At 42.0% G+C, this 12,891-nt stretch overlaps 1 protein-coding gene across 4 annotated transcripts in view; it reads right to left on the reverse strand.

The window, feature by feature from the left end:
* Positions 1-12,891, reverse strand: part of Ctnnal1 (catenin alpha like 1) — a 54,978-nt gene that overhangs the window by 35,803 nt on the left and 6,284 nt on the right. For 2 of the 4 annotated variants that reach the window (XM_060379937.1, XM_060379936.1), the window contains exons 2-3: positions 6,006-6,195; positions 880-1,109 (exon numbers count right to left, since the gene is read on the reverse strand). In XM_060379937.1, the coding sequence (XP_060235920.1) occupies positions 880-1,109; positions 6,006-6,195 (420 nt within the window). The remainder of the gene's footprint in view (positions 1-879; positions 1,110-6,005; positions 6,196-12,891) is intronic. The other 2 variants (XM_060379938.1, XM_021628142.2) reach the window with 2 other exon arrangements.

The following is a 12,891-nucleotide window of genomic DNA, read 5'->3' on the forward strand; positions in this document are numbered from 1 at the left end:
GTATATATCACCACATTCCATTTTATGTGGTGCTGAGGACTGAACCCAGCCCTTACTGCATGCTAGACAAGCACTCTACCAACTGGGCTACAGCCAGAGCCCATGTGACTTACATTTGTCTTTCGCTTGGAAACTGTTACTCTTTGATTTGGATAAGATGTACTGAAGCATTAAGGATCATTGTTAACTGGGTCTCTACCACATACCACATCAGCTTCAATTGTCTTCCAAATTTTTGTACATTTAAGGCTTTTGGCATTAAGCCTCAACAAGATTTTTATTGTTGTTATTAAATGAGAAACATTATTTGCATTTAAAAGTTTAGGCCTGGGGCTGGCGAGCTGGCTCAGTGGTTAAGAGCACTGACTGCTCTTCCAGAGGATCCACGTTCAATTCCCAGCACCCACATGACAGCTCGAAGCATCTGTAACTCCAGTTTCAGGAGATCAGAAGCCCTCTTCTGGCCTCTGAATACCAGGCACGCATATGGTACACAGATTTACATTCAGGCAAACGCTTATATACATACAATTTTTTAATAGAAATAAATAAGAGTTTAGGCTCAGTAAATTGGAGATGATAGGTATAAAATACATTCTTTTTAATGGGGCTGGAGAGATGGCCAATGGTTAAGAGCACCAGCCATTCTTCCAGAGGTCCTGAGTTCAATTCCCAGAAACCACGTGGTGGTTCAAATCATCTGTAGTGGAATCTGATGCCCTCTTCTGTCATGCAGATGCACAGGAACATAGAACACTCATATACATAAATAAATAAATATTTTACAATAGGTAACTAAAAGCATTGTCAAATTATCAGGATTTCACCTCCACAAGCATTCTGAACCACCTGAGACACGAGCATGGCCAGAGCGAGTACCTTGTTTCTTGATGTCACTATGAGCATGGCCAGAGTGAGTACCTTGTTTCTTGATGTCACTATCTGCTTGATGACTACCCGGTCTGCCAGCAGCAACACCTTCGTCACGGAGGACAGCAGCAGCCTGGCGGCCTGCACAACTCCCGTTTTGTCTGTCAGAATTGTGATCTGGCCCTCCGATTCCACGTGATTTAGTTTGGCCACATCTGTGAGTGCTGCGATTGTTTCTCCTAACAAGAAAGAGAAAAGATTATGTTGAGACTAAAACCCTTAAACAAGAAGGCAGACTTTCTCCCATCTTGACTATAACATGCACGGGAGCTCCGGGGACGATTACTCTTAAAACTACACAATCATTTGCTCTCCTAAAAGATGAGGGCAAACTCTGTGTGCTGGTTTGAATGGGAGCTCCAGTTGCTGATGGCACTGCTTCAGAGGAAGCGTGTCACGATAGGCGGTCCTTGAGACATCCCCCGTTACTAGGTCACTCTCTCTAGTTCCTGCTTGCCACTCCAGATGCAAGGCCCCAGCTCCCAGCGACCGCCACCGCGCCTTCACTCCACCACTATGGACAAGGTCTGACCCGTCACGTTGTGTTAGCAGTAATTAATACGATGTGATAATCTCTAAAACCCTTATTGTTATAGTTAACAGTATTTTTAAAATAATTCTGCTGAAGATAAATTCTGGGGTGCTAAAATATGTATGTCTAATGCCTGAGTTTCTCACAAAAGGCCTATTGTTGATTTTATTATATATTGCATTATACATTATATAATAATAATAATAATAATTAGATAATAATGTATAATGCAATAATGTCTCAGCCATTAGCATAAAAATCTTAAGGAAAAAGCATTAGAATCTTTTCAGACAAAGCACAGGACACAAAACAGTCAATATTTAGAATGGTCAGTCATTGGAAACACATAGAACAGACTGGAAAAGACAGAGGTAAAGCAGGGTGGCTGTCGGGGTTGGGGGGACAGATGAAGATATGTTGCAGATGGCAGCCAGAGGAACATAAAGAAGAAAGTGATTTGGGAGACAATACGAAAAATATATATAAAATTAGTATCTAACCAATGATAAGAAGAAAAAAATTCAGAAGTATAAACCAAATCATTTAAAGAGTTAGGACAAAAATGACAAATTTAGTTTCAGACAGCAGAAATTTGAAATGATACAGGAAGGTATACACAAAACACTGGCCACTCAATACGGGTAACTAACTGATGCTTTACCAATAAATCAATATTTACAGTAGCCACTCTCCAAGATGGCTCCCTGCGAGCTCTACCTGTTGTTACCTACATCAGCCAGCTGTTCTCTCCCACAGTGCCTCAGGTTGGTAGGCAGAAGAGACGGTATGCCACTTCTGAAATTAAGTGATCACATCCTCGCCAGTGAGATGCCTGTGGGCAAAATCACCTGTCATGCAAGCCTGATACCCTGACTTTAATCTCTAGAACCATGATAAGGGGAACTGACTCCCAAGAGTTGTCCTCTAAGCTCCACACGTGTACTGTAGCATATGTGTGGACACAGACACACACACATACACAATAAAATTTAAAAAACTGAGACTATCATCTTGTTTTCTCTCTCTCTGAGGAAAACCAAGTACCAGGTCACAGGCAGCCCTACTACAAAGAGATCCACTTGGTGACAGTCAACCAGGAAGTGAGGTCTGCCAGTGCCATTAGGAACATGCAAAACACATCCTCCAGCACAGTAAAGCCTGCAAATCACTAAGGCCTAACACACACCTTCACCCAACATCAAAACATGTGCCGACCCAGAGTCACCCAGACAAGCCACTTCCTGACAACTCCTGTGTGAGGCTCCATACTGCACAACAATAGGTTAACCTGTTGCACAGCAATAAAAATTTTTGTGTTACAAAGTTTTTGAAGGCAAAAACTACAGAAGACAAATGTGCTCAGAACTAACCTTTACTGTAGTGGAAACAACAGAGAAAATGGCTAAGTTTGTGTTCTAGCAGCAATAACTGGAAGAAAAAAAAAAGGTATTTCCTCTGGAAAATGTGTATTTTTTCCCCCTATCATTCTCAGCCACCAAAGGCAGCAGTAAGAACCTGTGCAGATGGCATTGCTGAACTGTCCCTTTTCTGACTGAACCCTGGGCATTCAACAAATCAGGCCGTGGGCAGTAAGCCCTGGTCTCCTTCCCTTCACAGCTCTTCCAGGCGCTGACTGCTAAGAAGCCTTTAGAAAGGCGTAGAGCTTGCAGGCTCATGGTTGCCATTTCTAATTTAGTACAAGCAATGAGGGAAAACTCTGAGGTGCGCTAACAAAAATGTTTACAGAGCTGCTGAATAAAATATAAATCTTGATAGCTGGTCAAAAACAATGCAGAGGCTCAACTGAGAGGAGGAATAAAATGCAATTATTACGGCATTAAAATCTGTTGAATATTTCTTCGCACCAAATGCACACATCATATAGCAATGCCTCCACAAATGAGAACACTGAGGCTTGTCCAGTGTCCCTCTGCCTGAGGGAGGGGACAAGCCTGGACTCTAAGCAGTCAACCTTAAAGCTCTAGGTCTTGATCACCGCTTCCCCCTCTTTCCCTCAAGCACATGCAAACTGCCTGGGAGAAAATGGCTGTTAGGGCTGACGGAGCCAGAAAGCCTTCAGGAGTGGCTCACATCAAGTCCTCAGTCTTCAGTCTTATCTGGAGGGTGACGCTTCCCTATAATGCAGCTTCAGGAGGCTCACAGGTAGGGGTAGGAGCCTTCTCATAGAGTGAAAGGCACTTCAGTCAGCTTAGAAGAGACATGTGCGAGGCTCATGCCCCCGGAGGGAACCTGCCTGGTCCTTGGCTGGGGCTGGCAGCCCCTTGACCGAGCACAGGGTGACAAAGTTAAGGAGGTATAGGACTTCATGCTGCTCTTTCCCTGTAAATCCTGCCCTACCCTCACTCTGGGCTTTCAGCAATGGCTGTTACCAGGAACTGAAAGAATCAGACTTAACTTTGTAACCTATGTTTCTTTTAATTGCCTTACAACTTATATTTTCAAGCTTTAGGCCCATGTTAATTAAAGCCTCTTAGTGCTTCTCCAGAGAACAGAGGAATGTAAAAGTTCCTGACATTAGCCATCTGTGAGGGCAGAGATAAGGAAGAGAACAAGCAGAGATCTCTACTAGGTGGAGAGAAAATCACTGTTCGGCGCCTGTGAGACAAACTTCGTTTGAAAACTGAACCAAATGGCCCCAATCCTTCTCCTGAATAGCTCCTAACCTTTTATCCAAAGCCTGTAACCCCCACTCCTCAGAACAGACATGGGATGAGTTAATCACTCTCCCACCCTTCATTGTGGCTATATCTCATATGGCAGGAAATTCCAAGCTGACTTAAAGATCAGATATTCCCCAGATATTTACGACAGGGCTGACCGGACCTACGGGTGCCCAGAACCAACCAACTATTTTAAAAGTTAAATACCTCATCCAATCCTGAATTGCCAAGATTGCAACCCCTAGAATTTCCCGCGCTTTGTCTTTTAAAAACCTAAGGCCACTCCTTGCTGACCAGCAGGGGTGACCCCATTGTGCAATGGTCAAAATAAACCTCTTTGATTTTGCATCAATGATTAGTCTCCCAGTTTCTCTTCATACCTTCTTAAAATTAGGCTCACACTGGGCCTAACAGAACAACTGGAGAAGGTCTTTCTGCTCTCTCTGCATTGTCCACTGTATTCTGTAACATGCTTTAGAGGTGCCCACAAAATAATGTGGTGCCAGGAAAATAAGACTCTCCTCTTACAAACTGGTTTGTTTCCTCTCAGTGAACAATGAAGATTATGTAACCCTTTGTTTCTCACATTTTTCTCTTGCTTTCCAGGAAATACAATTAAATATTCATCTTTGCCAAAGATTCTGGCATATTTTTCCTCTTATTTTAACAGATTTATTTAACATGTCTTTTATTATAACCCATTTCAAATCCTTTTTCATGTTGAAAAAAATATAAAAAACAAATAAGATAAGGCCATCTCCTCTGCTTTCCACATAAAGCTGTGTCCTAACCCAACAAATGGCTAGAAGCCCAAGAGTCAAGCCAGAGTCCTCAGGTTCCTCTAGTTAACAATCCCATTCTATCTGCTCATCAAGTAGACCTCACCTCGTATGCTATGCAGTCTTCTGTTCTCTGTAACTCTATCCCATTGCCTGTGCTTAGCTGTTTGCATGTAAATACTTCATAGGAAATCTTCCTACCTTCATTCTTATGGCTCTTTCAACCTCCCTTCTGTAAATCGCCCATCTCAGAGGCTAATAATCAGCATAGCATGCCACTATTCTAACCAGTGAATGAATCCTATGTTTCAGACATAAAACTGAAGTCAAGAGAAGCCCAATAAAGCTCATTAATGTTCTAGAATATCTTATTTCCAGACAGGATTTCTCCATTTTAGCTCTGGTTGTCCTGGAACTCGCTCTGAGTCCTGGGATTAAAGGTATGTATCACCACCTCCCAGCTGGATAGCCTAACTCAAAGCAAAACTAAAGTATTTTATCAGGGATGTAGCTTAGTGGAAGCTTGCACTGTAGAAAATAAACAAACCTCCCTAAGTTTTTTTGGGTGTAGTGGTACCTACCTGTAATCCTATCACTTAGGACCAGAGGCAGGAGGATCACTCCAAGTTAAGGCCAACTTGGTTTACACAATGAGTTCCAGAACAACCAGACTACATAGTAAGACTGTCTTAAAATAAATAAATAAAAATATTACCACCACAATATCCAGAATAATGAAATTGGTATAAATAATCTTTCAAATAAATATGGCATGGTGACACACACCCATAATACCAGCACTCAGGGGACTGAGGCAGGAGGATTTCCACTAAGCTTGAGGGCAGCCTGGGCTAGGTACTGAGACGTGCCTCAAAAAGGAAATGAGCTGGGTGTGGTAGCACACAGCTTGGCAGAGGCAGAGCCAGTTGGATCTCTGAATTCAAAGGACACAGCCCTGACCACAGAGAGTTCCAGGTCAGCAAGGATTACATAACAAAAGTTACCTTGTCTCCTAAAAAAAAGAAAAGAAAAAAAAAAAAAGCAAGCAAACAAACAAACAAAGGTAGAAAAACACTCACATACCTGCTTGTTTAGCTTCAATGCAGGCGATAGTAATTTCTTCTTTCAAGTCCCAGTTTTCATTAGCTATAGCTTCTCCTACTTTAACAAATCTTCCAACTGCCACGTTGACAGCTTGTCCCACACGCTGAATTGCCTGCAGAGTTTTATCAGACTTTTTGGTATTATCTTTATGGTTAATAAGTGTAGTAATCTAAAAATAAAAAATATTGAAGCAACTTATATTTCAATACTTTAAAAAAAGAGAAAGCTCTCACAAAAGCAGAGAAAAGTAAACCCAGTATATGAGACGAATGCAAGAGACTAGATCAATAGCTTTAGACGTCGCAGCCAGGCAGCATCTTGCTTCATTTCTCAGGACAATGCTTCTATTAATTGTGATTGTGAGTTCACCTGAGGGCACTTATCTAGGACACACAGTTCCAGATACTCTCCAAGCGGCCCAACAAATCTTAAAGACATAAGAGCGGGACAGGGCAAAACACAGGTTCCCAGCACTCATAGTTTCCTCAGTTTCCACTCAAGCTGCTTTGAGTAAAGACACCTCTCATTGCATTCCAACCCACTCTTCACAAAGCAGGTAGGGTGTATGAAACAGTACTTGTGCCATAAAGGTGGCGCTTAACGCAGAGCACTTGCCTAGCACATGGGAGGCCCTTGGTTCTATCCACAGCCCTTGACCCACACACGTTTACTGAACTCACTAGCAGTTTTAGAATGACCTGTGTAATCTACTCTTTCAGCCCAGTTTTGTTTAGCAGCAGCCCCAAAGTACATGAAATGCCAAGAGTTTCCTCATTTGGTTTTAAACTCTGACATAAAATATAAAGGGTGACGTATAGAGCATAAAACAAATGAAAATCTTTAAAAGATCTCAGAAAAATAACACATGTACAATACTCACATGCAAAATATTTATTTAAAAATATTAGATGAAGCTGGGTGGTGGTGGCACAAGCCTTTAATCCCAGAACTTGGGAGGCAGAAGCAGGCAGATCTCTGGGAGGCAGCCTAGTCCACAGAGCGAGTTCCAGGACAGCCAGGGCTAAAAAGTAAGAACTTGTCTCAAAAAAAGAAAGAAAGAGAGAGAGAGAGAGAGAGAGAGAGAGAGAGAGAAAGAAAGAAAGAGAGAAAGAAAGAGAGAAAGAAAAATAGATACCAACTAGTAAATGTATACTGAGTTTCCTTTTCAAATAATTTATATGAAATGAAAACAAAGACCCAAATAAAATACTGGAGAAAGGGCTCAGTGGTTAACAGAACTGGCTGCTCTTCCTGAGGTCCTTGTTCATTTTCCAGCACCCACATGGCAGCTCCCACCTGTCTGTAACCCTAGCCTGAGGGGACCCAATACCCTCTTCTAGCCTCTGTGAGTACCAATACACAAATGGTGCATAAACATACATGTGAGAAAATATCCATACACATAAAGCAAAGCTTAAATTTTAAAAAGACCTAAAACAGAGTATAAGAGGATAGCATTCTGTACCAAGCACTTTTTGTTTTGTTTTATTTTGATTTTTTTCAAGACATGGTTTCTCTGTGTAGCCTTGGCTGTCCTGGACTCACTTTGTAGACCAGGCTGGCCTTGAACTCACAATGATCTGCCTGCTTCTGCCTCCCCAAGTGCTAGGGTTACAGGAGTGAGCCACCGTGGCTGAGTATCAAGAACTTTGTAAATTAAAATATTAAGAGCTTAGAATTAATAGAAATGTCGAAATTTCAACCTTGGGGTTGCCATCACCATTAGGGATGAGCCAAGTGATGCAGAGAGATGTACTGAATTCCCCTATGTTTCATTTATTTTTGAGTATGTGTTCATGTGTTCACACATACATGTGTGAATGTGTGTGTTGAGGTCAGAGGCTGCTTTTATATATCTTCCTCAATGACTCTCCACCTTATTTTTTTAAGACAGGGTATTTCAGTGAACCCAGAGTATTCTTCAACTAGACTAGCTGGCCAGTGAGCTTCCAGGATCCCACTGTCTCCAGCATCTTCCACAGCACAGGGATTCTTTATGTGTGTCACTGCATACACAGGGGGCTGGGATCCAAACACGGGTCCTTAAGCTGGTGGTATAGCATGTTCCCAGACTGAGCTCTACCTCCTAAGCCCTTCCACGAACTGTTTTCATCTACAATATTATTTTCCAACAAATGCTTAGTATCTGTTACATGCCAAGTCCTCAGGATGTGTGGTGTTTTGAATGAGAATGGCTCCCATAGGCTCATATATTCGCATGCTAGCCCCAGTTGGTGAACTGTTTGGAAGTAGGAGGTGTGGCCTTACTGCAGAAGGTAGGTCATACTTGCCAGTTTCCTGTCATGATAATCACTGAATAACCCTATGACACTGTCAGCCAGCCCCAATTAAATATTTTCTTTTATAAGAGTTGCTTTGGTCATGGTGTCTCTTCACAGCAATAGAAAAGTAACTAAGACAGGATGTATGAGTGATTGAGACATCCAATCCTACCTCCAATGTCTGCAGTATAGATTAGCAATTCAATCACATAAAACATATATTCCATTGGTAAAGTAAAATTCTAAAAAAATGAGAAAATATGGAGGAACACAGTGATGGAGAAATAATTTTAATGTATGTGTTGTGCAAAATGTAACATACAATATTATGCCCATGAAGCCACCTGAAATTCTCTATTCTTTCTTCTCTGAGAAACTGCAATTTATAGTAGCAGGCTGACAACAGCAGGAAATAATGTATTTTAAAGAACAGAAACTGAGGGGTGAGAGGCTTTGGGGATGAGCCTGTCCTAGGCCTGAAGTGGTGAATGCAGTGAGCAAAGGGTCTACCATAAACCAGTGTCATGTGATGGATTGCCAAGAACTGGCCATGTAAGGCTGGGAACTGTAGCAAAGAATTCCTGTTCTGAGCTGGGCATGGCGGTGCATGTCTGCAATTCCAGGGAGGTGAAGGCAGGAGGCCTGCAACCTGCGGGCCATCTGAACCACAGAAGGAGATCCTGCTTCTGTGCTTTACTGGTGATTTTGAAACATATTCAGAAACTCCCTCAGATCTCTCCTTCAAGGAAGAAGGAACTTTGTTTCTCTCTCAAATATAAGCTCACTTGTGATGAGCAGATGACCATGAACATCATGCTGCATTTCTGGGTAGGTTTCATGATACTGTGATGTTATCTCTCTCTCTGTTTCTCTGTGTGTGTTTGTGTCTGTCTCTCCCTCTCTCTTTGTCTGTGTGTGTGTCTGTCTGTCTGTCTGTGTTTGTATGTGTCTGTCTGTTTCTGTGGGGTTTCTCAACAATCAGATGAGTGAACTTGTGAGCACCCTTAATAACAGGAAAAGGAGAAAACATCCCTCAAGAATTAAGTGGCCTAGCTAAGATGATCTGAAGGGGTTTGAAGGAGCTATTGGTTGCAGTAAAATAAAAGCGAACAGAGAGAAGTTAAATAAAGCACTGTTAAATAAAATCAAGCCAGAACTTGCTGCTTCTGAAAATTCTCAGCCAGATGGCACACCATGATAAGATTATAAATGGCTTACAGGCAAGAGTCAAATCTAAGGCATAGTCGAGAAAGCCAAATCTAAAGAGGACACTAAGGGAGTGACTGTAAAATCTTAAAGTCAGCCATGGGAGCCAAGGCACTTGTCCTCCAGCTGTCCCAGAAGGAGGCAAAAGCAGAGAAGAGCTGACCTCTGCACAAATCCTGGGACAGCTTTGTCTTATACACTGAGTACAACATGACTCAAAGGGCAACAAACAAAATTAATTACAGACTTAAAAAAAAAAAAAAAAAGGAAAGGATTAATATGAAATGAAGGATTTCCTACTTCCAAACCTCCACAGGCTGAGAAAACGAGCTACCCACAGGGTTGCCTTTCAACAGAAAGGGCGACCAACTGAGAAGGCAATGTCAAGACGTGAAGGCAATTCCCGGGATGTGAGTTTTAATTAAGGAACTGCTAACCTGGGTCCAGGTGCATTTTAGGAAGCTGTAAACCAGCAGTTCTTTCTTTCTTTTCTTTTTTCTTTTTTCTTTTTTAGCATTAGCCTGCAAACATCCTGCACATCCTATTTTTCCTATAGCTAGAAAGAGTTACACTTAGGAAATAGCTCTCTTTAAAGAGCTTATCTGGACCAGATTTCCAGGTCAACCTTCTGAGTCAAGCTGATGTTTTCAGGAGAGGTTGTGTGCAGATGGAAGAAGGTAAACAACTTACCACAAAGGTTAGAGAACAGAGTTCTTTGCTATTGCAAAGGCTCCACTCCTTCTCCTTAGGCACTTCTAAGCAAAATAAACTGGGGATGTAGCTCAGGAGGTGGAGTGCCCGCCTAGCATGCACTAGGCCCTGGTTCGATTCCCAGCACCACATACACGGGTGGTGAAAAACAGGCCTGTAATCCCAGCACTCCCGAGGTGGAACAGGGGAGTACCTCAGTGAACAGAATAAAGGAGAAGTACAGCGTTATTACTCTAGAGGGTAAGGGATGAATCACTGCAGTCTCTCCCTAGGGGAAACCAGTGTGCTGGTAGAATGTTCTTATGGAATGTATACAATTTACCCTTGTTCATTCAAATGCTCATTTCTCTATCCCACTCTCTGGTTTCAATCTGGACATTGCATTGTGATGCTTATTCTAATCATCACCTGTCTCAAGTTTGTGTAAAGATGCTAGCATTTGTTCTCTATATTGTAAGTTAAACAACCAGCCAGTGCTGTGCAATGGAGAGAACAGGGTGGGACCTCCTGGTCTGGAGGGGAGGAGAAGGAAGGGAGTGGGAGGACAAGTAGGAGAGGAGACATCAGCAGGATAGGATTTGGAACCAAGAGGAGAGATGAACTGGACCTAAGAGATGACTAAAAGCAAGGATAATGAGTGAAATCTGAATGGTAGGAAACTATGTGAGATTAGAGGTTTAAGATAGAGTAACTATTGCCCAGCATTGTGCTCTAGATTAATTAAATAAATCCTAGTCCCTGTATGGTGATTTGGGTATACAACTAGTTTAGGAATAACCACTATATCACTAAAAGATAATTTGATAACAATATTAATCACCCACAACACCAGTGGTGATGTGAATACATTTGACCAGCCCCACAGGAAGGCTCCCATGATGAAGAACTGAGGCTTCTTGGCAACAGCTACAAAGATTCTCAGGCTTCTGGCCACCCAAGTAGGGTACTCTCAAATTCCCGATTCTCAGAAACGGACTTATTTTAATATGGTAGGTTTTGAGGTACGTTGTTATTTACAAGTAAACATAATTTCAAATGTGTGCTTTAAAGTAGATTCTCACAGTCACTGAAGAGAATAAAAAGCTAATTGCTTTGGGCTATTTATTTATTCATTTTTGGTGGTAGGTAGGTACATAAAATATATTTGATGGTGAAGTTATAAAATCCAGCGTGATGTTCCACAGCTTCAGAATGGCTATTCTAACTGTATAGAAGCTCACCAAGATTTAAAAAGTTTAGGTAAAGTTCATTTTGCTTTGTGATTTTTTTTGAAAAATTTTTTTAGTTTGGTTTGGTTTTTGTCTGTCTCTCTATGTAGCCCTGGCTCGTCTCAGAGATCTACCTGCCTCTATCTCCCAAATGTTAGAATCTAAGGTGTGTGTCATGGCACCTGGCTGCAAGTTCTTTATAATAAAGTTTTAATACATTTACAAAATAAATAAACAAAGCCCCACCACTGCAGACAGATGTTCAGTCATTCTCGCTCATTTCTTGAGTTTAGACTAGGGACGGAATATTTTCTCCAGCATAAATGCTACCTAGCATCCTATTAGGTAGTCACGTTGACGAAGGATCACTAGAGTGAACTGTGAGGATGATTGAGCTATGATGCTGCAAAGCAGAATGATAAATATGAAAAACAGCAGTGTGTGGTGGACACCTGTGGTTCGGGGCTTGGGCTGAGACAGGACTGTGAGACTGTCTAAAAGGGGAGAACACAGACATGAAATCTAGCCACACCGCTTTGGTCCTCCATACCTGATAGACTCTAGGGAACTCTCAGCACCACACGTAGAGCAGAGACCCTGACCACGATTTCAAGCCATTTCTTTAAGAGGTTACCAAGGGAAAAGAATGGAAGTGGCTACTTAGAGTGGCTACACCCCACCCCATCCATCTAGTGAAATCCTAACACCAAGTTATTAGAAAGTGACTTAGCTACGAATTCAGAGCTCCCACAAATGGGATTTAGTATCCTCATAAGAGAAAGTGAAGGAATCTTTGCCCCTTTGCTTCATCACATCAGCGAGAAGACATCAGTCTGGTCTAGGAAGCAGGTGGTCTCACCAAACACTGAACACTGGGCACCTTGATGTTGGCCTACCCAGCTACCAGACCGCAACAAAATAAATGCCTGTTGTTAAGACATCCATGGATTATTGTTCATCGTGGGACCGAGGTCTGAACAGGGCATCCCACATGCTGGACTCTAGCTCAGTATTGCTATTACAGAAACCCAGAGTAAGACACTCTGCTCATTAAATTCTGTGTTTACATAACACTTACATTTTCCAAATATAAAAAACTGATCCTACAATTAGGCTAAAGCACTAACTATTGTTCAGTCCTGAAACAAGCGTTTTGCCTTTACTTCAAGCATCCTCTCCAGGGCATAGTTAAGGCGCGGCTGTCTTCCTCTTACTGGAAGCATTCTGGAAAATGCTTATTCCAAAGACAGTAGTTGAAAACCAATATTTGGAGAAGCTAAGTCAATTCATAAAAATCCTTTTTGAAAGATCTACTTATGTCCTAATGTTTTCAAACTTTTAGAAGGCAGCTTCAGGGCTGGAGAAAGAGACGGCTGGGTGGCTAAGAACACTTGCTGCTCTTCCGGGGGACCTGAGTTCAGTTCCCAGAACTTGTGTCAAGCAGTTCACACGCTCTGC

The sequence above is a fragment of the Meriones unguiculatus genome, chromosome 3 (assembly GCF_030254825.1).
Source record: "Meriones unguiculatus strain TT.TT164.6M chromosome 3, Bangor_MerUng_6.1, whole genome shotgun sequence".
Taxonomy (NCBI): Eukaryota; Metazoa; Chordata; class Mammalia; order Rodentia; family Muridae; genus Meriones; species Meriones unguiculatus.